The 25,381-nt window shown below is 38.8% G+C and overlaps 1 protein-coding gene across 5 annotated transcripts; it reads left to right on the top strand.

Moving 5' to 3' along the window:
- Nucleotides 1-14,270: 14,270 nt before the first annotated feature.
- Nucleotides 14,271-19,886, top strand: LOC108843187 (phototropin-2). 5 transcript variants are annotated; one of them, XM_057002589.1, is made up of 22 exons: nucleotides 14,665-14,822; nucleotides 14,951-15,483; nucleotides 15,566-15,748; nucleotides 15,828-15,919; nucleotides 16,006-16,159; nucleotides 16,317-16,539; nucleotides 16,620-16,690; nucleotides 16,811-16,917; nucleotides 16,996-17,045; nucleotides 17,122-17,226; nucleotides 17,296-17,355; nucleotides 17,432-17,521; nucleotides 17,607-17,683; nucleotides 17,786-17,870; nucleotides 17,949-18,029; nucleotides 18,109-18,212; nucleotides 18,320-18,369; nucleotides 18,462-18,694; nucleotides 18,815-18,866; nucleotides 18,949-19,061; nucleotides 19,157-19,297; nucleotides 19,758-19,886. In XM_057002589.1, exons 2-22 carry the CDS (start codon nucleotides 14,999-15,001, stop codon nucleotides 19,881-19,883), a joined length of 2,682 nt encoding a protein of 893 aa, XP_056858569.1. In that variant the 5' UTR covers nucleotides 14,665-14,822; nucleotides 14,951-14,998; the 3' UTR covers nucleotides 19,884-19,886. The 5 variants fall into 5 exon arrangements, with proteins under 5 accessions (XP_056858568.1, XP_056858569.1, XP_056858570.1 ...); XM_057002590.1 differs by lacking the exon at nucleotides 19,758-19,886 and adding an exon at nucleotides 19,383-19,655 and having other exon boundaries at nucleotides 19,157-19,292; XM_018616313.2 differs by lacking the exon at nucleotides 19,758-19,886 and adding an exon at nucleotides 19,383-19,655 and having other exon boundaries at nucleotides 14,666-14,822.
- The last annotated feature ends 5,495 nt before the right edge of the window (nucleotides 19,887-25,381 follow it).

The raw sequence follows: 25,381 nt of genomic DNA, 5'->3' as shown, positions 1-25,381 counted from the left end.
TCATCTTTTCCTGGCTTTCCTTAAATGTTTTCATTTCCTATTCTGATAGACACGCTTTCCTTTTCACATATATACAAAGTTATGATGACCTTGTCCAAAAATTGAGAATTTGACTAAGGCAGAAAGACTGACCTGATTCATACCACCATCCAGTCACTTTGACCTGGCATTTACATTCTTAGCCATTCTTCTGCCCTTTTCTTTATCAGTTATACTAATCCAAAATCTAATCTCACAGATTGTTCCATCTTTTCTTTTATTAAAACGGAAACATTGTGTTGGACTCGACTTTTTTTTTGTGTAAATTTTTAAATTAAATACATCTTTTTATTATAAAGCTAAACCCATCCGAAATAACTAAAACTCCTTCCCTTTTACGATAAAATGGTTTAGTTACTAGTTACTACCTTATACACGATTAATACTCTCTCCTTTCTACTATCGATGATTTAGTAAATATTTGGTCCAAAAAGCGTATATTGTTTGAATACTGGATTATATCTTTTATTTTTTTCAAAAATTAACACTCATTTATGTTTTACCAGTCCACCTTCTTTTTTTCGTGCGGATTATTGGGTTTGCTTGCTTAACTGCAGATTTATGCATGTCTGGTATGAAAATAAATAAAAATAAAGATAGATATATAATCATTTTAATAACATAAATGTGTAAACCAAAATTTAAAAATATTAATTAATACCAATTAATATTTTTATCCAAAAATCAAATCCATATTTTCAAACATGGGTCAAATCTTTTTTATTAAAACAAAACCATTTTGTTGGACTCAATTTTTTTTGTAAAATTTTAAATTAAATACACAATTTTTCTATAAAGTTAAACCCATTCAAAAATAATTAAAACTCCCTCCCTTATACTATTGATTGTTTAGTAACTACTTACTACCTTATACTAGATTAATACTCTCTTCCTTCTACTATCGATGGTTTAGTAAATATCTGGTCGAAAAACGTATATCGTTTAAATACTGGACTATATCCTCTATTTTTCAAAAAACAATTATAATGAAACAGCTACAATCGAAAGGATAGTTGAATGATGAGACCATTTTTGCAATGAATGTTTGACATAACTGAAAAAATCTTATATTCCCTTCTTACTTACTTTCACATGTGCACTAGGCTCCACTGATGCTTCAAGGCTTACTGCTGGGGAAGCTCCCAATTTTATGTCACAGTAATCATCATACACATGCGAGAATCAATTAAAACATGACCGAACAATATTTCAAGGAAATTTAAAGAAGACCACCACCGTCATACTAAATGAACTGTAGTGGTCTTCTTCACCATTCACCAGCTCATTCCATCTAATCTTTATAACAGAATAAAAGGCAACATCATATATCAGCATGAGTATCGTTAGCATTCATATATGCATACACTGATTTACAATAAAATCTAATAAAATTTCATAGTTATAAACATCAAAATACTGAAAATATTTGATTAAAACAAAACCGAAACCAAACCAAAAACAGAATATATACTAGAATATCCAATATACAGATATTCCTAAAATGTTAACTATATTTAATTTTAAAATTATAATTTTTCTTAAAATGCAACTTATAAACATAACTACCCAAAAATTGATTACCTTATTACTTTATATCAATATATTTAAAATTATTCTAATTTGTCAATAGAACTGAATCACTTAAGTACTTTTTACCTGAATTTTTTATTTTATTTGATCCATAAAATATAAAAGGTGATTTTACCTAAATTATTAAAATGATCAGAAATACGTAACTGGACTTAAAATTTTATCGGGTTCATAGTATTATTATTTGAACCAAACTGAAAACCAAAGCAAAACCAGATCCAGATTCATAAACCTAACATGAGCTGCTTTCACCAGATTTTGTTCAATAGTAACAGCCTGAGAAAAACTAGAACCGAAAATCGAACACTCAAACTTAAACATATTAGTAAAACAAACAAACAGATTAATACATTTGTAAACAAAAATTAATTCTGCGTTTTTAAAGCGTGTGTCAAAATATAGTAAGAGATTAAAACAGAAACCAATTTAAAATCGCAAACTTGAACCATGCAATATCATGTATATATATATATATATGTATATTCAATCAATTGTAAGATTAACGACCAAACAAATCATCTTCTTTTGATTATTTTAGAAAAAGTCTATCATTTAAAAATATATTTCATATTTATAAAACCATTATAAAGTTATGATATCTCTAAAATTAATGTAACTAAAATATATGCTATTTTTAGAAATTTTATAATTATATTCTATATTATATTAAAATAATAGTACTTTATGACTTAAAATATAGGGAGAATTACCAATTGTGACTCAAAACTTGGAGTCAAACCCAAAAGAGTACCCCAACTTGGGTCAAAGGCAAAAGTAACTTAAAAGGCTATTGAAATTACAACTATCTCCTTGTGAACAAACAAAAAAACGGATTTTTTTTTACGTTTCTACCCCTCGCAAGTCGTCTGTAAACAGACGACTTGAAAATAAGTCGTCCAGACGACTTTAAGTTAAGTCGTCTGGACAGTTATTCTTAAACATAATTTAAAAATTTTGTAAAAAATATTTTGATAAGTGAAAAATTGGAATTATGTAATTAACATATGTCTTAAGAGATATAAATTAATATATAACAAATTTCAATTGTTTTCAGCCCAGATGAGTGAAAGTAGTGAGTCATGATATTCTTTAGTTTATGTTTCATCAACATATGTTGTAGTATTGTATGTGTTCTTAGGGTTAGATTTTGGAAAGCATTAAAACCGTTTTTGAAAATTTTTAAAATTACCTAGGCGTGTTCATTTCTGTGTATAGTAAACACTATTGAAGTATAATTTGATTTTATAACGTGGTTAGTAAGTTAATTTAGTCATTTTAGTTTAGGGGTTCATTTTAGGGTATTGGACGACTTAATATTTAGTCTTCTGTTCCCAGACGACTAAATATTAGGTCGTCTGATGTACATTATCAGCCAGAATAAGTCGTCTAAACCGGACCAAACCTTAAAGTTTACCAATGTACTTTTAAAGCTAACCGGATTATTTACCCAATATATAAGGTGATTTTTTTTTTTTTTTTTTCATTTTCCGCGAACAGAAACCCTAACAGTTCTCTCTCACCGGCGATATCAAAGGCGATTCGAATTCCCACTATTTCCGAACAACCATCGTTCTCAACGTCGGCTATCTATCTCACTTCATTCTCACCGTTGTCGCCGCAGCTTCTTCTAACCCTAGCGCCGCCGATTCCTCTAAACCCTAGCGCCCCCGCTTCCACTATTTCCGAACAAACCGTCGCCCTCGCCACTGTGCTCACCAACGTTCTCACCGCCGCTTACTCTAAACACTAGCTAGCACCGCCGTTTCTTCTAAACCCTAGCGCCGCCGCTTCTTCTAAACCCTAGCGCCGCCGCTTCTTCTCTGTAAACCGTAGCGCCGTTTCTCTGTAAACCCTAACGCCGGTAAGTCATCAAACTCGTGGAAAAGATGAACATAAAACGTTGTCTCTTTCAATTTACTCATTCTCACCGTTTCACGTTTATTTTTTCAGATCTATAACCACAATGACGAGTACTCGAACTCCTTCTGCGACTAATCAGGTCCGCTTGAAATTTTTCTACTGGAAGACTTGTAAGTAAGTCGTCTGGAAAGTCTTCAACCTGGACGACTTAGTACGTCCATTTGGAAGACTTTCCAGACGACTTAAATATAAGTCGTCAACTAAGTCGTCCAGTTGGACGACTTTCTAGACGACTTATATTTAAGTCGTCTACTAAGTCGTCTGGAGTAACAATTAAGGCGTGATTGATTTAGCTTGTGTTCTGACTTCTATTGTTGTCTTTGATTATTTTGCAGACAAAAAGGATGGATATTCCAGAACTCCCCCGTAGGTTATACACATTAGGGGAAGAGCCAGAACCCCACAATAGCATTTCGTATCATACGGATAACACGAAGTTGCATACTGCTCTTAGGGAAGCTCTCACTGATGCTGAATTTGAAGAGCTCAAGGAGTCGAGATTGGGAGTTTTCATCAAGTTCAAGGAGCAGGGATTTGGTTGGGCTTCAAGGCTGGTTCACCACTTGCTCGGTTTAAAGCTGGACATTAAGAAGAAGTACGAGATGTGGTGTCTCGTTGGTCCAGAACCTGCGAGGTTTTCACTGTTAGAGTTTGAAAACATCACTGGTCTAAACTGCGACTACATCGAGGACCTTGAGACACCAGAATGTGAAGTTACCCCACAGATGGTTTCTTTCTGGGAGATGATGGGAGTTCATCGGGAAGCTGGGCCAAGTACTGATCAGATAATAGCAGCACTGAAGAGATGCGGGGATTGGTCCAGGGAAGATCGCAAGCGACTCGCGTACCTTTCCATCTTCACTGGATTCATTGAAGGGAAAAAGTTCTCAAGCGCTACACGAGCTACTCTCGCAAGGCTAGTGATGGATTTAGAAAGGTTTGAGAATTATCCATGGGGGAGAGTCGCGTTTAAGGTGCTGATGGACTCTTTGTGGAACAAAGATATTACTGGCTGTTACACCGTGGATGGCTTTATACAAGTTCTTCAGGTCTGGGCGTACGAAGCTATTCCGGGATTGGGTGCTAGTATTGGTCTACCCAGAGCAAACAGTCCGTCTCCACCGATTCTGGCTTACGACGGCAGCAGAGGCCGCAGATTCATGAAAGCTGCTATCTTGAGTCAGGTACCTTTCCATCTTCACTTAATTAAGTCGTCCGGAAGGTCTTCCATCTGGACGACTTAGTAGACGACTTATTATAAGTCGTCTGGAAGGTCTTCCAGCTGGACGACTTAGTAGACGACTTATTATAAGTCGTCTGGAAGGTCTTCCAGCTGGACGACTTAGTAGACGACTTATTATAAGTCGTCTGGAAGGTCTTCCAACTGGACGACTTAGTAGACGACTTATTATAAGTCGTCTGGAAGGTCTTCCAGCTGGACGACTTAGTAGACGACTTATTATAAGTCGTCTGGAAGGTCGTCCAGCTGGACGACTTAGTAGACGACTTATAATAAGTCGTCTGGAAGGTCGTCCAGCTGGACGACTTAGTTGACGACTTATAATTAAGTCGTCTATTTAGTATTTTGTTTCAAATATCTAACTCGATTCTTCTTCTATTTACTGCAGACCCGCGTGATCAACTTTGTTGAGAAGGACATTAGTGAAATGTGGCCAAAATGGGACTCTGAGGTTGATGACGTGCCCGCGGAGAACATCATTAAAGTGATGTATGATCGGAGACCGTGGAAGTGGACCATGGATTGCTGGGAAGTCACTGGTACAAAACCCAAGTTTGTGACTCCATCGAAAAGAGCCAAAGAGATGGTTGTGGAGGAGGTGGAGGAAGACAATCAGAGACCTCGGAAGAAAGCTCGTAAAGAGGCTCCTAAAGAGGCTCCTAAAGAGGCTAGAGAAGAGGCTCCTACAGAGGCTACAGAAGAGGCTACAGAAGAGGCTAGAGAAGAGGCTAGTTGGGTGACCAGAGAGGAGTTAGAAAACATGTTCAAGGACTTAGGTGACATGATGAAAGAGGGGTTTAAGAAGTGCATCAGGGAGATTAGGAAGATCTCCGATAGATTGGAAGCTGTGGAGAAGAAGGTTGGTGTCACCAATCAGGCTACCCCTCAAGCCCCAGAAACCGGGGTTAGTAAAAAACACCCTACCCCACAAGCCCCAGAAACCGGGGCTAGTAACAAACAGACTACTCCTCAAAAGGATCAGCCTCCACTTCAAACCAATCATCCTACTCCCCCACCAGACAGCCTGCTCCTCAAAAGGCAAAGCCTACTCCTCAAAAGGCGAAACAGCCTGCTCCTCAAACTAAACAGCCTGCTCCTCAAACTAAACAGCCTGCTCCTCAAACGAAACAGCCTGCTCCTCAAACTAAACAGCCTGCTCCTCAGACGAAACAGCCTGCTCCTCAAACGAAAAAGCCTTCTCCACAAAAGAAACAGCCTTCTCCTCTGCCCAAAGAGGTTAGTATCAAATCTTTAAGTCGTCTGGTCTTTGTATAGATTTGTAAATATATAAGTCGTCTGGAAGGTTTTCCAGCTGGACGACTTACAAATAAGTCGTCTGGAAGGTTTTCCAGCTGGAAAACCTTCCAGACGACTTATTTGTAAGTCGTCCAGCTGGAAAACCTTCCAGAAGACTTACAAATAAGTCGTCTGAACTCCAGCAGGAACCAAATCCTCTCCCAACTTTTATTTAAGTCGTCCAGGGTTAACTTGTTCTCTTTTATTGCAGAGATTGTTGCCGGAGGATACAGCAGATGAGGCGATCTCGGTATATAAGATCTTGCCGGAGGATAAAGCAGATGGTGTCACCTCCAAAGAGATTGTTCCTCTCACTTCCACTGACCAACCGAGCTTCGCTTCCAACGATCAACAACCGAGCTTCGCTTCCACCGATCCAGCTTCAGCTTCAGAACCGAGCCTGGTTGTATTGGACCAAACAGCTCCCACTGCTTCTGTGCGTGCAAGGAGTGAACGAACGAAGAAACCTGCTCCCACGCAGATATCTCCTTATACGGCAGAGAGAAGGAAACTCCTTAGAGTGGGAAAGTATAATCCATTTCCCACACTAAACAGACCTAAGATGAAGGAGCTCGCTGATTGGTTGAAAACTGATCCGTAAGTGATTGCTTTACCCATAATAGCTTGATTTAGTCTACCAAAACTGATTGCTTTTTTGTTTGCAGTGATTATTTCACTAAGGAAGAGGACAAACCACGTACATCACCAACTTGGTGGTATCAAAAACTCCGGACATCCAAAGCATGGCTGGAAGACGTAGTAAGTCTTCTGCTTATCTTTAAGTCGTCTGGTAACTTGTCTTTGTATAGATTTGTAAATATATAAGTCGTCTGGAAGGTTTTCCAGCTGGACGACTTATTTGTAAGTCGTCCAGCTGGAAAACCTTCCAGAAGACTTACAAATAAGTCGTCTGGTAACTTGTCTTTGTATAGATTTGTAAATATATAAGTCGTCTGGAAGGTTTTCCAGCTGGACGACTTACAAATAAGTCGTCTGGAAGGTTTTCGAGCTGGAAAACCTTCCAGACGACTTATTTGTAAGTCGTCCAGCTGGAAAACCTTCCAGACGACTTATTTGTAAGTCGTCTGGAAGGTTCTAACTTGTATTATTTTATATGCAGCATATAGATGCTTGGATGAATGTGCTGAGGCAGAGGTATAAGGAGAACCCACAATGTTTCCGGAGCGAGCGAATGTGCTTCCTGGATCACAACTTTACCCAGTCTTGGAGAGAACAGTATCTGGTCTTCAAAACATCGTCGTCTGATCACAATGGTTTAGGAAAAATGCTACCTAGTGGGGCGGCGAGTTTGTATGACGGATCAATGCCTTCATTTTGCCAATCAAACAAGAAGTGGGGGGAGGACATTGATGATATCTATGCGCCACTGAACTTGGACAACAAACATTGGGTGGCTATTTGGATATCGATCCCTAAGAGGCACATAGTCGTCTGGGACAGCATACCTTCAACTACCATACCAGAAAGATGGGATGAGATAATGGAGCCTTTTCTCGAGATGGTCCCTTATCTGATTGTGGAGTGCGGAGACCAGATGCATGGGTTGGAGCGATACACTTATGAGAGACTCCTCAAAGATGTACCCACGGCCAACAATGGTGATTGTGGCGTGTACGCTGCAAAGTACATTGAATGTCATGCTCTTGGGGTCCCCTTTAGCCCTAAAGACTTTGCTAGGTCCAATGCGAAGACTATGAGGGATACTATGGCTTTGGCTATATGGACGGAGCTTGTTGATCAGCATCTGAAAGATAATGAGGATGGTGGTATGTTTGTAGGCATGTATGATTAGATACACAAATCAATTTGTATAGATTTTTTAACTTGTATAGATTTTTTAACTTGTATAGATTTTTTAACTTGTATAGATACACAAATCAATTTGTATATTTGAACTATTTGTATACACAAATCTATTTGTATATTTGAACTATTTGTTTACACAAATCTATTTGTATGTTTGTGGGCATGTATGATTTATTTGATTTTCTAACTTGTATAGATTTTCTAACTTACAAATAAGTCGTCTGGAAGGTTTTCCAGCTGGACGACTTACAAATAAGTCGTCTGGAAGGTTTTCCAGCTGGACGACTTACAAATAAGTCGTCTGGAAGGTTTTCCAGCTGGACGACTTACAAATAAGTCGTCTGGAAGGTTTTCCAGCTGGACGACTTACAAATAAGTCGTCTGGAAGGTTTTCCAGCTGGACGACTTACAAATAAGGTCGTCTAAAAAAATAAAGGTAGTCTAAAAATAAAATACACTGGACGACTTACAAATAAGGTCGTCTAAAAAAAATAAGGTAGTCTAAAAATAAAATACACTGGACGACTTCGTAAAAGGTCGTCTAAAAAAAAATACACTTGAAGGGATAGTAGAAGGTAGTCTAAACACTGGACGACTTAAATACACTGGACGACTTAAATACACTGGACGACTTCGTAAAAGGTCGTCTAAAAAAATACACTTGAAGGGATAGTAGAAGGTAGTCTAATACACTGGACGACTTCGTAGAAGGTAGACGAAACACTGGACGACTTAGAAATTAGTCGTCTGGACGGGTAATCAAGACTGGACGACTTATATTTAGGTCGTCTGGACAACTAGTCAACTGGTTGTGTACATTGTGGTTTCGTATGGCCAGTTTCCTTGCAGTTTGAGCATCTCCGTGCCCTGTGTTTCTTCCTGGGTTTGTGTCCCCTCATCCTAGATAGCTCCAACCAAGATTGCCATCTTGATTTCTTCTGTCTCCCCGGACCACGCTTTACGTTTGGAGGAAAGCATTCTCGTTCCTCAATATGTTGTGACACGATAGGATATATATTCTCTGAGTATCCTGCATACAGATGATTCTTTGAGTAAAGTGGACATACAAGTGTGTCGATATGCACACCAGCATGTGTTCCAGCTGCTATAGCATGAGAGCAAGGTATTTTCTCCACTCCATAGACACCACAACCACACTTTACATGTTCCAAATCAACCGCACAGTCCATTTTGCCACCTTTGACAAAGAAACGCCATCCATCAATTGGTTCGACCGTCATCGTATCCGCTATCTCTGATCGAACAGCAAGCAAGTATTCAACACCCCGGCTATGTACAGTTGGGAGACTCAAAGCATCTTGTCTCCTTTTCCAATACCATTTTCCTAACTTCTGCCTTATGAACTCCAGCAGGAACGGAATCGGAAATCCTCTTGCTCGCTTCAGTGCGGAATTAATAGATTCAGCGATGTTGCTTGTTTTTATGTTGAACCTGTTCCCCTTACAATAAACCCTTGACCATAGCTTGGCGTCGGCCTTCTCCAAATACGTTGCAAGTTCCGGGTTTGCACTCCGTATCTCAGCCATGTACCGGTTAAAATCGTGAACCGTGTGCGCATAAGCAGCCCCTTTCACCAAGTACATGAGATGTTTCCCTTTAAACTTTTTGACAATGTTATCTTGAAGGTGATAATAACATATTCCTCGGGTTGCCCAAGGAAACACCTTCTCACACGCACTTTTAATGGCCGCGTGCCGGTCAGAGACTATCACCAGAGGCTTGTCATGAGATATACAACTAGCCAATTTTGTGAAAAACCATTCCCAAGAAGGTTCATCTTCAGCATCCACGATCCCAAAAGCCAATGGGAATATCTGAAAATTGCCATCTTGTGCGGCTGCAACTAACATAACACCTCCATACTTTCCACTTAGGTGAGTTCCATCCACCACAATGACCCTTCTCTGATACTTAAAACCTTTGATAGAAGCTCCAAAAGAGAGAAATAGATACTTAAATCTTTTCTCAGAATCAAGTTCTATAGCCGTGATAGAATCAGGATTTGCAATGGAGATTTGCTCGAGATATGAAGGCAGACGCGAATACCCTTCTTCTGCTGATCCTCTCACCAATTTCTGTGCATATAACAGTGCTCTGTATGAAGTGGTGTAATCAAGCGTCATGCCAAACATGTTCTTCATTGCATCAGTGATATGCTGTGGAGTTATCCCATCAATGATCCCAACACGATCAATGAAAAGACTACCAACATACTTTGGAGTACAGTGTCTCCGCTGAGCGATTCGGTCTCCAATTGAGCATAAATGTTTTTCCACATACTTTGTTACCCAAAACGTGTTTGACCCATGTTTCACACTCGCTCTGATCTTCCATCCACAACCGCTAACCCGACATATTGCCACAAGGAGAGTTTTTGTTGATTTGTATATTCTGAAAGAAAACCTACCCCTCACTGCTGTCAACCGCAGCTCTGAAAGCAGTGCATCCTTGCTAACAAAACTCTGGTTGACATAGATGCTGGTACAATCCGATTTTCCTCCTTCAATAGCATTTGTCTTAGCATATGTCTTTTCAATTTCTTCAAAACAAATATTATCATCATCTTCCTCGTCCTCATCTAGAACCTTTCCATAAAGACTGTAATCCCCACCATTCTGATCCGTTTCACCAACAATAGTGTTATCAGCATCCTCCTCCCCATTTTCCTCCTCCCCATTTTCCTCCTCCCCATCTTGATTTTCATCTTCAACAGACTCATTATCACCAACATCTTCAAAACATTCATCAGCCTCATCATTATCACCAACATCTTCTTCCCATTCACCAGCTTCATCATTATCACCAACATCTTCTTCCCATTCACCAGCTTCATCATTATCACCAGCTTCTTCTCTTTTCTCTGAAACCGTTTCCACCTTGCTGCGGCTTGATACACAAAGACATACTCTATGCGTTTTGAGTATCTCGAGCAAGTTTCGAACTTGTCTATCACTTGTAACATGAATGGGAGGACTGCTTGGAGTCATCATCATTTCTGCTGGTAATGAGTAGCTAATCTCCACAGTCACTGATCTCATGTCCAGGTTATAATCTTCTTGAGCCATTGCAACAAGTTCAGCATGTGTTGAATCTTCATTCAATAAAAACAATCTTGCTCCTTTGAGATCATCAACCACAAAATCCCAACGGAAATCTCTCAACAACCATTCTCCATACACTGCATGTAACTTAAAAATCATCTGCAAATATTCAAAATAAAACACATTAGTAAACATAGAGAAAATGAAGAAGTTCAACAAACATTATCGCAGACGACTTAGATTTAAGTCGTCCAGAAGACTTAAAGGTAAGTCGTCTAAAGAGGTCACTTTTGCAATTGAAAATTAAAAGGGACGACTTAATTCTAAGTCGTCCGGCTTTGTTTGTTAAAAAAAAAATTTCAGACGACTTATATATAAGTCGTCTACGAAAAACGGGCTAGTTTTGCATTTGACCGAATCGTGTCAGATCTTTGACTATTTCTGGACGACTTATAAATCAGTCGTCTCTGGAAAGTAAAAATTTCAATATTTTATTCAAACTAGACGACTTACACGTAAGTCGTCCCAGGTTAGTTTTGTAATTGAAAAATAAAACTTGAAATTTAACTTTCTCCAGACGACTTAACTAAAAGTCGTCCAGCTAGACGACTTAATTTAAGGTCGTCCGGGATAAGCAAGGTTTGGACGACTTAATTGGGAAAAATTCTGGACGACTTTGCTTTCCCCGGACGACTTTAAATTAAGTCTTCTGACGGGACGACTTTATATTATGTCGTCTGGTAAAAATTAAATTATGAAGTTTTATTTTTCAACTACAAAACTAACCTAAGACGACTTACACGTAAGTCGTCTAGTTTAATAAAATATTGAAATTTTAACTTTCCGAGAGACGACTGAATTATAAGTCGTCCAGAAATAGTCAAAGATCTGACACGATTCGGTCAAATGCAAAACTAGCCTGTTTCTCGTAGACGACTTATATATAAGTCGTCTGGACTGTTTTTTTTCACCAAACAAAGCTGGACGACTTAGTTTAAGTCGTCCGTTTGACTAGAAGACTCATCAGTAAGTCTTCTACATACAGATGACTTACTTGTAAGTCTTCTACGCGAACAGATTTTGAAAAAAATTCAAATTCGTACCTTCAACTAGGTGAGATGACTTTGTTTGCACACAGGGTCTTCTCCAACCACCCAGAACCTCAAACGAAAGCAACCGTAAGTCAAAACGAAAGAAATATGGCTCCAAACAATTTTGAATCAAAAGCTTCAGTTTTTTGGATGAATATGGAGAGAAAGTGAAAGAAATGTTGTTTTTAGTTCATAACAATTGAAACAGAGAGAGTGTAAAGAGATTTACGTGCATTAAAGGGCATTAAAAGCTCCAAACAGTTCGTACAAGGTTGTTCCCACTATTCATGGCAGTGGCAATATTGTAAATACTTGAAGAAAATGAGGTTGAGACAGTAAAGAAGCCATTTTCGAAAAAAAAAAAAAAGGGTTAATGGCATTTTCGTAGATAAAATGCAGATGTGGGGTTAAAAACTCAAAAAAAAATGAGTCAAAAGAAAAGGTTAGTTTTCTGTTTGAATTCAAGTTTTGAGTCACTTTTGCAATAAGCCCTAAAATATATCAAATTGGTAAATTAACCTATTTCATTTTAAATGATTTTATTTAAATAAATATTTATCATTCACTGATAAAAATTTTAAATTTATAAACTAGGGAATATGTTTATACAAAAAAATAAAATTATTAGCATTTGCTAAACTTACATATCTACAACTATATATTATTTTTTTATTTATTTTAAAACTCACAAAATATATTATCAAAAATGATTATATAAAAAATGTAATAGTATTTAACTAAGATTTAGTTATGTATTATTTACAAAATATGCTATTGAAAACCGTTGAAACTTCCGTAATTCAGTAGATATATTAATAAAAATCAATTTTAAATTTAAATTAGTGTTTACTTTAATTATGTATAGAAATATTTTTTAAAAATATTTACCAAAAATTAAAATATTTTTATAGTATAATTTAGTACCAAAAATATTTGTGTAATTTTTCAAATTTCACCGGACCAAATATATAATTTAAAAAATAAATATTCCAAAAGCAGAATAATAATATTCCATATTTTACAAAAGATAAAATCAAAGATGTTAAAGTTTAGTTTTTTGAAATACAATACGAAGAAACATATTTGTTGTAAAAATCAGAATAATATAATATTTTGAAATCTTAACTTAACAAGAAAAAAAATCAGAAAACTTAATACCATGACACCCAAAAAAATCCTGTATCCCTAAAATTTATTAAAATATAAAATTTATTAAACTAATAGGATTAGATTATTTAAACAGAAAATGTATTTAATATAAAATCCCAAATACTAAATGATATATGTTTAGGTATATATATTTTAAAATACAACATGTATAAACTACCCTAAAAATAATCTTTCTGTTGTATAACTAAGTTAATTTGAAAAATGTATTGTATATAATAACAAATAATAACAAAGTAATTTTTTTTTTTGGTAAAATAACAAAGTAAAATTTATAAAACAGATCACTATATATCAATAGTGCCAAATAAAAACTTAAACAATAAAATTATAGAATTACACAATATATAACACTAACATGTAAATTATATATTTAAAAATGATATCAAAATTATTCATTTATAAAAATAAAAATATTCGCACGGACATATACATCAAATTCTAGTTAGCCTTTGTTTTTGGTTCATTCCCAAAAAGTCCCACTTCTCATAAAAGTGCAAGTCTCCCCGACTCAATCCTTCTCATAATTGGCTTCTTCGCAGTGTAGATCCTCCCCTGGTTGCACTGCTTTACTGGAGCTAACACCTGGCAAGAAACTGGACACGCTAAAATCACTCGGCTGTTTCTACTGGCCACAAGTGCTTTTCCATGAAGACTTTTGGGACCAAGAAATAGCATCATTCGACCTCTTGATACCTGTTGCTCTCTCTGCTTACTTCAGAAGGTTTCTTCTTAGCCTGTGAAGCTTTCCTGACTTCCCACTTCCCTCTGGAATATGATTGATTGCCCTTTGTTCACACATTATCGGGCACGAAAACTGAAAAATTTTAGATTCAAGTTTCTTTCTTCCCACGTCTCCCTTAATATAAGGCCCATTTTTACCGCCACTAATGGGCTTTCAGCGGGAAAATTAAGGCCCGGGCTCATTAATATCCTGATAAGGTGTTTTTTTCTTTTGTCAATCCTGATAAGGTGTTTTGCTCTGGTGGGTCCCCTGTATTAATTTCTTGAGCATTATCATTTTGAAAGAGAGAGGTGAGGAGACTAAAGACAAACTCTTGTTTCGTCGTCTGTTTATCTGGGAGAGAAAGAAGAAGATACAAGTCGCTTTCTCAAACGTGTTCGTCTTCCATGGCGCGTGTACTACTATTCCAACACTCGTAAGTTAACTACTGACTTTTAATTACATTTACCCAACTGAGAAAGAATGTGTCGTTGTTTTCAATCAATTATTATTGCAAATGGAACAAGAAGTGAAAGAGTGTGTGTAATAAATTCACGATGATGAAGAAATTAAAGAGGGAATGATGAACAAGATTGCACGTATTTATGGTGAAACAGAGTTAGCTTGTGTGTGGTCCCTTGTTAGGGGTGAGAAATGGGTCCCTGTGAGCTTTGAATACAGATGGCGATGTCTATCTATCTTAGCTCATTTGCAGCCTCAGAAACATGAATGATTGTCCCAAAATAAAACATTATAATTGAGTTCAGTACAGTTTTTTTTGTTCAAACTCTCAGAGTTTTCTCATAGTCTTTGCTCCTTTTAAAGCCATGTACTGTATACACATCTGATAAAAAAAAGCTATTCTGGTATTACATATTTTTTTTGTTTATTGTATTAATGTTAGCTGTTCCATGAACCTACAGGTGTGATTGATTGCCTCATCCATCTAATCTATTTAACTTTTGATAAACTTGTCTGTTGTTTTGATTTGCAGCCAGTTTATTTCTGTGTTTCACCTAAAGAAAAAGAATAAAGAAACGATATGGAGAGGCCAAGAGCTTCTCCGTCTCCCTTGACTGATCTGGAGCCATTAAGCGAACGTAGGTCCCTTGAGATCTTTAGCCCACTAAACGGGTCATCTTCGTCAAAGCCTCACCATGGCAACAACAACAAAGGTAGCAGTAGTAAGTGGATGGAGTTTCATGATTCTGCAAAGATAGTAGAGAGAACTGCTGAGTGGGGATTATCAGCTGTTAAGCCGGACACAGGAGAAGATGGCATCAGTTTCAAGGTGTCCAGTGAAGTGGACCGAAGCAAGATGTCTAGGAGGTCATCCGAAGAATCATCAGCTTCTGAATCTGGAGCCTTCCCTAGAGTATCCCAGGAGCTCAAAACCGCTCTTTCCACGTTGCAGCAGACCTTTGTTGTCTCTGACGCCACACAGCCAGACTGTCCCATAGTTTATGCCAGCAGTGGATTCTTCACCATGACAGGCTATTCTTCCAAGGAGATTGTTGGAAGAAACTGGTACAGTCTCTCCTCTCTTATATATATCTTCTTCTAGTTTCAGTCCACAAATTCATACTTAGCTTTTGGAACCCCATGACAGCCGGTTTCTGCAAGGGCCAGAGACAGACAAGAAAGAGGTTGTCAAGATCAGAGATTGTGTCAAAAATGGGAAAAGCTACTGTGGAAGGCTCTTAAACTACAAGAAGGGTGGAACACCCTTCTGGAATCTTCTCACACTCACTCCTATCAAGGACGACCAACGCAACACCATTAAGTTCATTGGGTACGTTCCTTACTTCTTCTTTCCAGTGGACTGTCTCATTTTCACACTTCTTATATGATTGTTCATTGCTTTTATGCAGGATGCAGGTTGAAGTAAGCAAATACACAGAAGGCGTAAACGATAAAGAACTGAGGCCTAATGGACTCTCCAAATCCCTCATCCGATATGATGGTTTCTACATCTCTCGTCATTTTTTTTTCTGACAAGGTTTCAGAAATGTTTTAACATTTCATACTCTTTGATGTTGTTGGTATCAGCTCGCCAGAAGGAGCAAGCTTTGGATTCTATCACAGAGGTTGTGCAAACAATAAAATATCGCAAGTCTCAAGTTCGGAACTCCGTGAGCAATGATATTTTGGTGAAGCCTGATAGTGCTACTACACCTGGTGGACAAGCTATACAATCAGCGAGGTGAGTCTTTTTTCACCACCAGATCCATGGTGACATCGTAATCCTTAAAGACATGTCTCTTTCTCGCAAAAGTGTGTTGGAAGTGACACTGACATTGTTTGGTTAGTTAATTCTGAAGCTGTAACTGACTTGTGATCAATCCTCATGCAATGTGCAGGTCAAAGAGCAAATCACTTAGCTGGAATAAAAAGCATGATGATGTACCTAGTGTGGAGCCTGAAGAATTAATGTTGAGCACAGAAGTAATAGAACCGAGGGAGAGTTGGGAACGTTTAGAAAGAGAAAGGGATATACGCCAAGGGATTGATCTAGCTACCACTCTTGAGCGCATAGAGAAGAACTTCGTCATCAGTGATCCTCGTCTTCCTGATAATCCCATTGTACGTTAAGTCAAGTGTGCTACTATGTTTGGTATTGATATGTGGGTAAGCATATAACCTTGAATGATAATGCTTTGCAGATATTTGCATCAGACAGCTTTCTTGAATTAACTGAGTATACACGTGAGGAAATATTGGGAAGAAACTGTCGGTATGTGACTATTCTTATCCTTGTATCTTTTACTCATGTTTTGTGGTAACTATGCAGTCTTTCTTGGCTGTGTTTTTATTGCTTTTGTGATATGAAACTGTGCAAAGTGGTTGGCCTCAGATTTCTTCAAGGGCCAGAGACAGATCAAGCTACTGTCCAGAAGATAAGAGATGCAATTAGAGATCAAAGGGAGATAACTGTCCAGTTGATAAACTACACTAAGAGCGGTAGTTATCTGATAATGAGCATTTCCAGTGACCACATTTTCTGATTATAATGCTCATCAAACCATTAAATCATTGCAGGAAAGAAGTTCTGGAACTTATTCCACTTGCAGCCTATGCGTGATCAGAAGGTGGCCATGAGATTCTTATCATATCTAGATTCAGAACCGTGCATTGTTGCTGACTACATTATTTTTATATTATTAGGGAGAGCTTCAGTACTTTATCGGTGTGCAGCTTGATGGAAGTGATCATGTGGAACCCCTCAGAAATCGTTTGTCTGAGAGAACAGAGATGCAGAGTTCTAAACTGGTGCGTTGTTTCATCTACTTCTCTTTTCCATCAAAGGATAATTATCACATTGATTATATTATATTTCAGGTGAAAGCTACAGCAACAAATGTAGATGAAGCTGTCAGAGAACTTCCAGATGCTAATATGGTAAGGTATATTAATTCCTGGTGACTTAACAAAGATATAAAGGTATAAATGCATTTGATTTTTCATTGTGTTTTAGCGGCCTGAAGACCTGTGGGCTGCATACTCAAAGCCAGTGTATCCTCTGCCTCACAAGAAGGAGAGTACGTCCTGGAAGGCAATACAAAAGGCATGTATCAAACCTTATTACTTTTTTTACTTTGTTTAGTTCTCAGTCATATGCTGTTTTTGATTGTGATAAGTCTTCTTAGTAGATCCAAGCGAGTGGAGAGACAGTAGGACTTCATCATTTCAAGCCAATAAAACCATTAGGCTCTGGTGATACTGGCAGGTACCATTTCCTAAAAACAGTAAACTTGGAGTCAAAACTGTCCTTAGCTTCTTTACTTTCGATATTAAATATATTATTTACTTCTTTTTATTGGCTACAAAGTGTGCATTTGGTTGAGCTAAAAGGCACAGGTGAGTTGTATGCCATGAAGGCAATGGAGAAAAGCATGATGTTGAATCGTAACAAGGTAATATGATGGAGAATTGAGTTCCCTTTTCATATTATATTATTTTATCTCTCATTGACAACGTGCAGCGTTATACAGGCGCACCGAGCATGCATTGAAAGGGAAATCATTTCCCTTCTGGATCATCCTTTCCTTCCCACTCTATACACTTCCTTTCAGGTATAGTTCTTTCTGTTTTTTGTTTGTATCATATCAGTTCTTGGGGTCTCTTTGATAAAGCGTTATGTTCTGTCCCCAGACATCTACGCACGTTTGTTTGATCACAGACTTCTGCCCTGGTGGAGAGTTGTTTGCACTACTTGACATACAACCTATGAAGTTTTTGTCAGGAGAATCAGCAAGGTACCTTGTTTTCCCTGTGTAACACAAGATCCACTGGTCAGAAGCAAATATTCAGTGTGGTGTAATAACTAAATAAGTTAGTCTAATCAATCTATTTTTGTCATCAGGTTCTATGCAGCAGAGGTCGTTATCGGATTAGAATATCTTCACTGCTTAGGTAAATAAATAACAGAGCAAACTATTGTTCCTTGCTTTACAAGTTTAGTTGGTTTTCCGTTTTAAGATTTGTATGTATGTTCCATAAAACAGGAATAGTATACCGAGACCTGAAGCCTGAAAACATACTGCTCAAGAAGGATGGACACATTGTATTAGCCGACTTTGATCTATCTTTCATGACGTCCTGCACACCCCAGCTTATTATTCCACCTGCACCTAAAAAACGGAGGAGATCATCCAAGAGTCAACCATTACCCACGTTTGTTGCAGAACCAGCCACTCAGTCAAACTCGTTTGTAGGGACTGAAGAATACATTGCGCCTGTACGGTGATGCACTTGATGTTTTGATGTTTTTACCTCTTGAAATATTTGGTTTGCATCTGTTATCTTCAGTGTGTGAGCCAGGTTTTGAGTATTCTATTGATGGTTTTATCATTCTCAGGAGATAATCACGGGTTCTGGTCATACGAGTGCTATTGATTGGTGGGCACTAGGTAAATTCAGTTCCCCCAACTCATTATGGTAACAAAGGTCACAGTCTGTTGTTAATTGCTGATGTAAGTTTGTTTGTCATAGGTATCTTGTTGTATGAGATGCTTTATGGTCGCACACCTTTCAGGGGTAAGAATAGACAGAAGACATTTGCCAACATCTTGCACAAAGATCTCACTTTCCCCAGCAGTATCCCTGTGAGCTATCTATCTATTTTGTAACAACCTGTTGTGTCTTCCAAAGTAAAAAAAAAAGTAATAATGTAACCATGCCATTCATTGTATTGGTGCAGGTAAGTCTTGTAGGTAGACAACTGATTAACATGTTGTTAAACAGAGATCCGAGCAGTCGGTTAGGATCCAAAGGAGGGGCCAATGAGATAAAGCAGCATGCCTTCTTCCGCGGGATCAATTGGCCTCTCATACGGGGCATGGTATGACTATAACTAATATATATATCAGCTCCTGAGACACAGACACTTGTGTTTTGTTGGGCTAACCTGTGTAGAGTGATTGCAGGAGCCTCCACCATTGGATACACCGTTGCGTATAACAGAGAAAGATCCGAATGCCAAAGATATAAAGTGGGAAGATGATGGAGTGCTTGTGAATTCAATGGACATTGACATTGATCTCTTCTAAACACTCACTCTTTTACTTTATTCTGCCTCTGAGTCTCATTTTAATGCAAAAAAATAAAAACTCTTGTCAATAAAGAAAAGGTGTTGTATTCTAGTTGACATTGTTAGTCCATTTGTGAATGTAAAAAGCAGCGATTGCAACTTTTTGGTCGATTGATGACTGAAAATAGTAGGAATGTTGGTCACATGTTCTTGATGACCAAGTGATAGTACACTTGTGTTTTGTTGGCTAACGTATGTAGAATGATTGCAGGAGCCTCCACCATTGGATACACCGTTGCGTATAACAGAGAAAGATCCGAATTCCATAGATATAAAATGGGAAGATGATGCCTCTTTGCTTGTGAACTCTATGAACATTGACATTGATCTCTTCTGAAAACCCTCTCTTTTATTTTCTTCTGCCTTTGAATTTCATTTTGATGCAAAATGATAAGTGCTGGAGAGTATATTACCGGAAGAAGGTTAAAGAAGGAGTGAGAAGGGGACCTGCTGATCAGAGTGAAGAGTGATCTTGAGCATTGGTTATCATAACGGCCTTGGCAAGAGTTGGTTACGTAACTGTTAAGATCGTAGCTCATTGGAGATTAGTATAAATAATAAGCAATTGTAATCATTGAGAACTTGGCTTGTATTTGGATGATTCTTTGGGGCTCTTAAGCTTTAGCTTATGAGATAGGACTTAGTTTGTATATTGCAAACTGAGTATTGTACATTGAGAGGAAGTAATATGAATCTAGTATCTTGTGCTCTATCATTTGGTGCGGTGAGCACTTCGGAGTACGCGATCCTGACGATGACGACGAGATCAGCCGCGGCGGTGGAGCAGCAGCTCGGCGAATCAGCTCAACGAATCGAAGTTCTCGATACGACGGTGGCGGAGTTGAATCGCAAGATCGATCGATTGGATGAACGAGTCAATACGATCGTCGCGACGTCGCAAACAAACACCCAAACGATTCAAGCGTCGATGAAGGCTTCCGATGCAAAGATCGATAGACTGGAGGCATCGATGCAAGCTCTGATCGCATCTTTGCAGCACAATCAACCTAATACACATCACGCTGAATCGAGTGGACTGAGTCAGTTACAACCTAGACCTCAACAACCGATTCAGGTATCGAATCCTAATCTGGAACGTAACCGGGGTGAGAATGAGCTAGGTTATCGGAATGTAGATCGGAATGATGAGATGCATAAAGGTTTGTACAAGAAAGTCGAGATGCCTACTTTTTCAGGTCAGAATCCGTTTGATTGGATTGCCAGAGCTGAGAGATACTTTCGAGTAACTCAGAGCAGTGAGGAGTATAAGATGGAACTGGTGTCATTGAGTTTAGCAGAGGATGCTCTGTGCTGGTTCAATTATGAGTTAGATTTCAGGCCGTTCAGAGATTGGACTGAGTTCAAAAGGAGATTGCTGTCACGTTTTGCTGAATCGTTTGAAAGAACTCCGGGAAAAAGGTTATTTGGCATTCAACAGTTGGGATCAGCAGCATAGTACATTAAGGAGTTTCAGGAATTGGCTTCACAAGTTCATTTGGCTGAAGAGAACCTAATTGATATTTTCTTCAACGGTTTGAAGCAAGAACTGAAAGAAGTAATCAAGATGAAGGAGCCTCGGACATTACCTGATCACATCGAAATGATACTAAAGATGGAGGACAATGATTTCTGCAAACTGTTAGCAACGATGAAATCTCAAGAACAGAAAAGTGGCCGACTGTCAAGCAACACGACGAGCAAAGTAGCTTCACCGTACACTGCACAATCGTGGAAACCAAAACAACCGAGTGCAGATACAGGACAGAAACAAGGAGACAAACCAACACAAACGCGTATGAACGAGAAGAATGGCCCCCCTATTAAGTTGTCAGACGCAGAATACGAGTACAAGAAGAAGAATGTGTTGTGTTTCAAGTGTCCTGAGCGTTGGTCAAAGACACATACTTGTAAAAATAAACAGTTACAAGTGATGGTGGTTGCTCAAGATTGTGAATTGGAGATAGTAGACGAGGAGTTCCATGAAGCTTCTGAAGGAGTAGAGAGCACAGAAGTGATAGAATTATCTTTACACTCATTTATGGGATGGTCCTCGCCTACAACAACAAAAATCAGAGGCAAAGTGGGAAAGACTACAGTGGTGGTGTTGATTGACAGTGGCGCTACACATAACTTTATCTCACCAGCTATTGTGGAGAAAGCTCAACTTCAAACATCAGCTCACAACAATTTTACAGTGCTAGTGGGAACGGGGATATAAGTGAAGGGTTCACTGATTTGGAAATGAGTGAATTTGCAGCTACAAGCAGTGAAGATTACATCAGATTTCATTGTTTTGGAACCGGGAAGTGCATATATTATTCTAGGAGTTCAATGGTTGAGAACGTTGGGTCCCTGCGAAGTAGATTGGGAGAAACAAATCTTATCGTTCATGACCAAAGACGGAAGGATTACATTGAAAGGAGACGTAGAGAACTCTCAGTCTTCAAACAATAGTCTTGAATGTTCTGAGGGTGTTGACTGGTACGGTAAAGATGTCAAACTGTTTTCATCAACAGTACTCACAGAGACATCAATACCAGAAGGGATTAAAGAAGTTTTGGAGGCTCATAACGAAGTTTTTGCAGAACCAAAGGGTTTACCACCAAAGAGAGGGTATGAGCATGATATACGGTTCTGGGAAGGCACTAAACCGATGTCTATCAGACCATACAAGTATCCTCATACGCAGATGGAAGCCATTGAAACCATGGTTCAGCAAATGTTGGAGTCGGGAGTTATTCGGAACAGTAGAAGCCCTTACTCCAGTCCGGTACTACTGGTTAAGAAGAAAGATGGGGGTTGGCGCTTTTGTGTAGATTACAGAGCAGTTAACAAGGCAACAGTACCAGACAAGTTTCCGATACCAGTGATAGATCAGTTATTGGATGAGCTAACTGGGGCAGTAATCTTCTCGAAAATGGACCTCAGGTCAGGTTACCATCAGATCCGAATGGAGGAAACCGATATTGAGAAAACGGCATTCAGAACACATCAAGGCAGTATGAGTTTGTCGTCATGCCATTTGGTTTGAGTAATGCACCGGCGACATTTCAATCCTTGATGAATGAGATCTTCAAACCATTTCTCCGCAAGTTTGTTCTGGTCTTCTTTGACGACATATTGGTCTACAGCAAATCAGTGGAGGAACATACAATGCATCTAACGATTGTGATTCAGACTCTCATTCAACATCAGTTGTTTACAAATCAGAAAAAGTGTCTATTTGGGCAAGCACAAGTGGAGTACTTGGGGCATATTATTTCAGCAGAGGGAGTTGCCACAGACCCCAGTAAGATAGCAGCGATGCAGAATTGGCCAACACCAAGGACTGTGAAAGAGTTAAGAAGCTTTCTGGGTTTGACAGGATATTATCGCAACTTTGTTAAGAGCTATGGAGTTATAGCACGTTCGTTGACAGATCTTCTCAAGTCTGGCAACTTTGATTGGACAGGGTTAACACAAAAAAGCGTTTGAAAACTTGAAAAATGCCATGGTTACAGCTCCGGTCTTAGCACTCCCAGATTTCACTATTCCTTTTGTAGTGGAATCGGATGCCTCAGGTTACGGGTTGGGGGCAGTCCTGATGCAACGACAGAGACCGATAGCTTATTTCAGTAATGGCTTGACGGATAGAGAGCAACTGAAACCAATCTATGAAAGGGAACTAATGGCGATAGTTACGGCGGTTCAGAAGTGGAAACACTACTTAATGGGGAAGAAATTCATCGTACACACAGATCAGAAAAGCCTGAAATTTCTGTTGGAGCAACGTGACATCTCGTTAGACTATCAGAAGTGGTTAACCAAGCTTTTGGGGTATGAGTTTGAGATTGTGTACAAAGCTGGAGTAGAAAATAAAGTGGCTGATGGGCTTTCTCGTGTGATGATTGATCGCCAAGTAAATGCTGATGGAGTGTTGTGTGCATTGACGGTCTCTTCATCAATACAAATGCAGAGTATCTTCGATGAAATAGATGCAAATGAAGATATTCAGCGCATGATCAAGGAAGTAATGTTGGATACAATGCCTAAAGTGGGGTATACCGTTGTAGGAGGAAGGTTATTCTACAAGGGCAGGTTGTTCTTATCAAGGACTTCCCAGTTTATTCAACAGATACTTCGTGAGTATCATGATGGCGTAATAGGAGGCCATTCGGGTATTTTAAAGACTATCAAACGCATTCAGCAACTATTCTATTGGCCAAAGATGAAAGATGATGTAAAGAAATATGTAGCTGAATGCTTTGTATGTCAGAAGCACAAATACTCGACACTACGACCTGCTGGACTCCTTCAACCCATCGAACTCCCAACTACTATATGGTCAGAGATTTCGATGGACTTTATTGAGGGACTTCCAAAGTCTGAAGGTGTTAATGTGATCCTTGTTGTGGTAGACAGATTGAGCAAATATGCTCATTTCCTCAGTTTACGTCATCCTTTTACAGCTTCGGTGGTTGCAGAGAAGTTTGTAAGAGAGATAGTAAGACTACACGGCTACCCAACTTCGATCATATCAGATCGTGATAGGATCTTCTTAAGCAAGTTCTGGCGAGAATGCTTTCGTTTGGCTGGTACAACATTGAAGTTCAGTACCGCTTATCATCCAGAGAGTGATGGTCAAACTGAAGTACTCAACAGATGCTTAGAGGCTTATCTACGATGCTTTACCAGTTCTCATCCTAAGCAATGGCACAAATATTTAGCTTGGGCCGAGTTTTGGTATAATTCATCATATCATACAGCGACTTGAACCACCCCTTTCAAGATGGTTTATGGTCGCGATCCTCCTGGTCTGCTGTGGTTTGAAGAGGGATCAACTTCTAATGGGGAGCTCGAGGATATGATGAAAGAGTGTGATGCTATATTACGTGATGCGAAGATGCATTTGCTCAAAGCTCAGGAACAGATGAAGAACAACGCTGATAAGAAGAGGAGAGACTTGAAGTTTTCAGTGGGTTCTTCTGTCTTTCTGAAGCTTCGACCCTATAGGCAACGTCAGTGAGCAAGGCGTTTTGTCAGAAATTAGCGGCGAAGTACTATGGACCATTTACTGTACTGGAGCGAATTGGAAGTGTGGCTTATCGATTGAAGTTACCTGAAGAGAGTAAAATCCACCTGGTGTTTCACGTTTCCCAACTGAAACCGGTACTGGGGAAGAGTCACGAGGTGACTGCTTTACCGGAGATGTTGGAAGAGAATGAAGAGTTTATCCTACAGCCAGAACATATACAAAGCACTCGATATGATGCGGAAGGACATCTTGAGGCTTTGGTTCAATGGAAGGGCTTAGCGAACCATGAGAAGACATGGATTCGTGTGAGGGATATTGCGAGAGATTACCCTACCTTCGAGCTTGAGGACAAGCTCGGTCTTACCAAGGGGGGTAATGATAAGTGCTGGAGAGTATATTACCGGAAGAAGGCTAAGGAAGGAGTGAGAAGCAGACATGCTGATCAGAGTGAAGAGTGATCTTGAGCATTGGTTATCATAACGGCCTTGGCAAGAGTTGGTTACGTAACCGTCAAGATCGTAGCTCATTGGAGATTAGTATAAATAATAAACAATTATAATCATTGAGAACTTGGCTTGTATTTGGATGATTCTTTGGGGCTTTTAAGCTTTAGCTTATGAGATAGGACTTAGTTTGTATATTGCAAACTGAGTATTGTACATTGAGAGGAAGTAATACGAATCTAGTATCTAGTGCTCTATCACAAAACCAATAAAGCAAAGGTGTTGTTACGTTTATAATGCATGAGAAATAAACACTCTACTCTATCATGTTACTAGAGAGTATCACACAATCTTCCACTAAAGAATTTGAAGGGAAAA

The sequence above is a fragment of the Raphanus sativus genome, chromosome 2, assembly GCF_000801105.2.
Source record: "Raphanus sativus cultivar WK10039 chromosome 2, ASM80110v3, whole genome shotgun sequence".
Lineage (NCBI taxonomy): Eukaryota > Viridiplantae > Streptophyta > Magnoliopsida > Brassicales > Brassicaceae > Raphanus > Raphanus sativus.
The sequence above is the reverse complement of the archived record's forward strand: the minus strand, read 5'-3'. Positions and strand labels throughout refer to the sequence as shown.

Coding starts and splice junctions, on each gene's coding strand:
- LOC108843187 (XM_057002588.1), top strand. CDS start 14,999: ATGGAGAGGCCAAGAGCTTCTCCGTCTCCCTTGACTGATCTGGAGCCA. Junction 16,540..16,619: donor GTCTTCCTGATAATCCCATT/GTACGTTAAGTC, acceptor AATGCTTTGCAG/ATATTTGCATCAGACAGCTT. Junction 18,370..18,461: donor AGAATATCTTCACTGCTTAG/GTAAATAAATAA, acceptor TCCATAAAACAG/GAATAGTATACCGAGACCTG.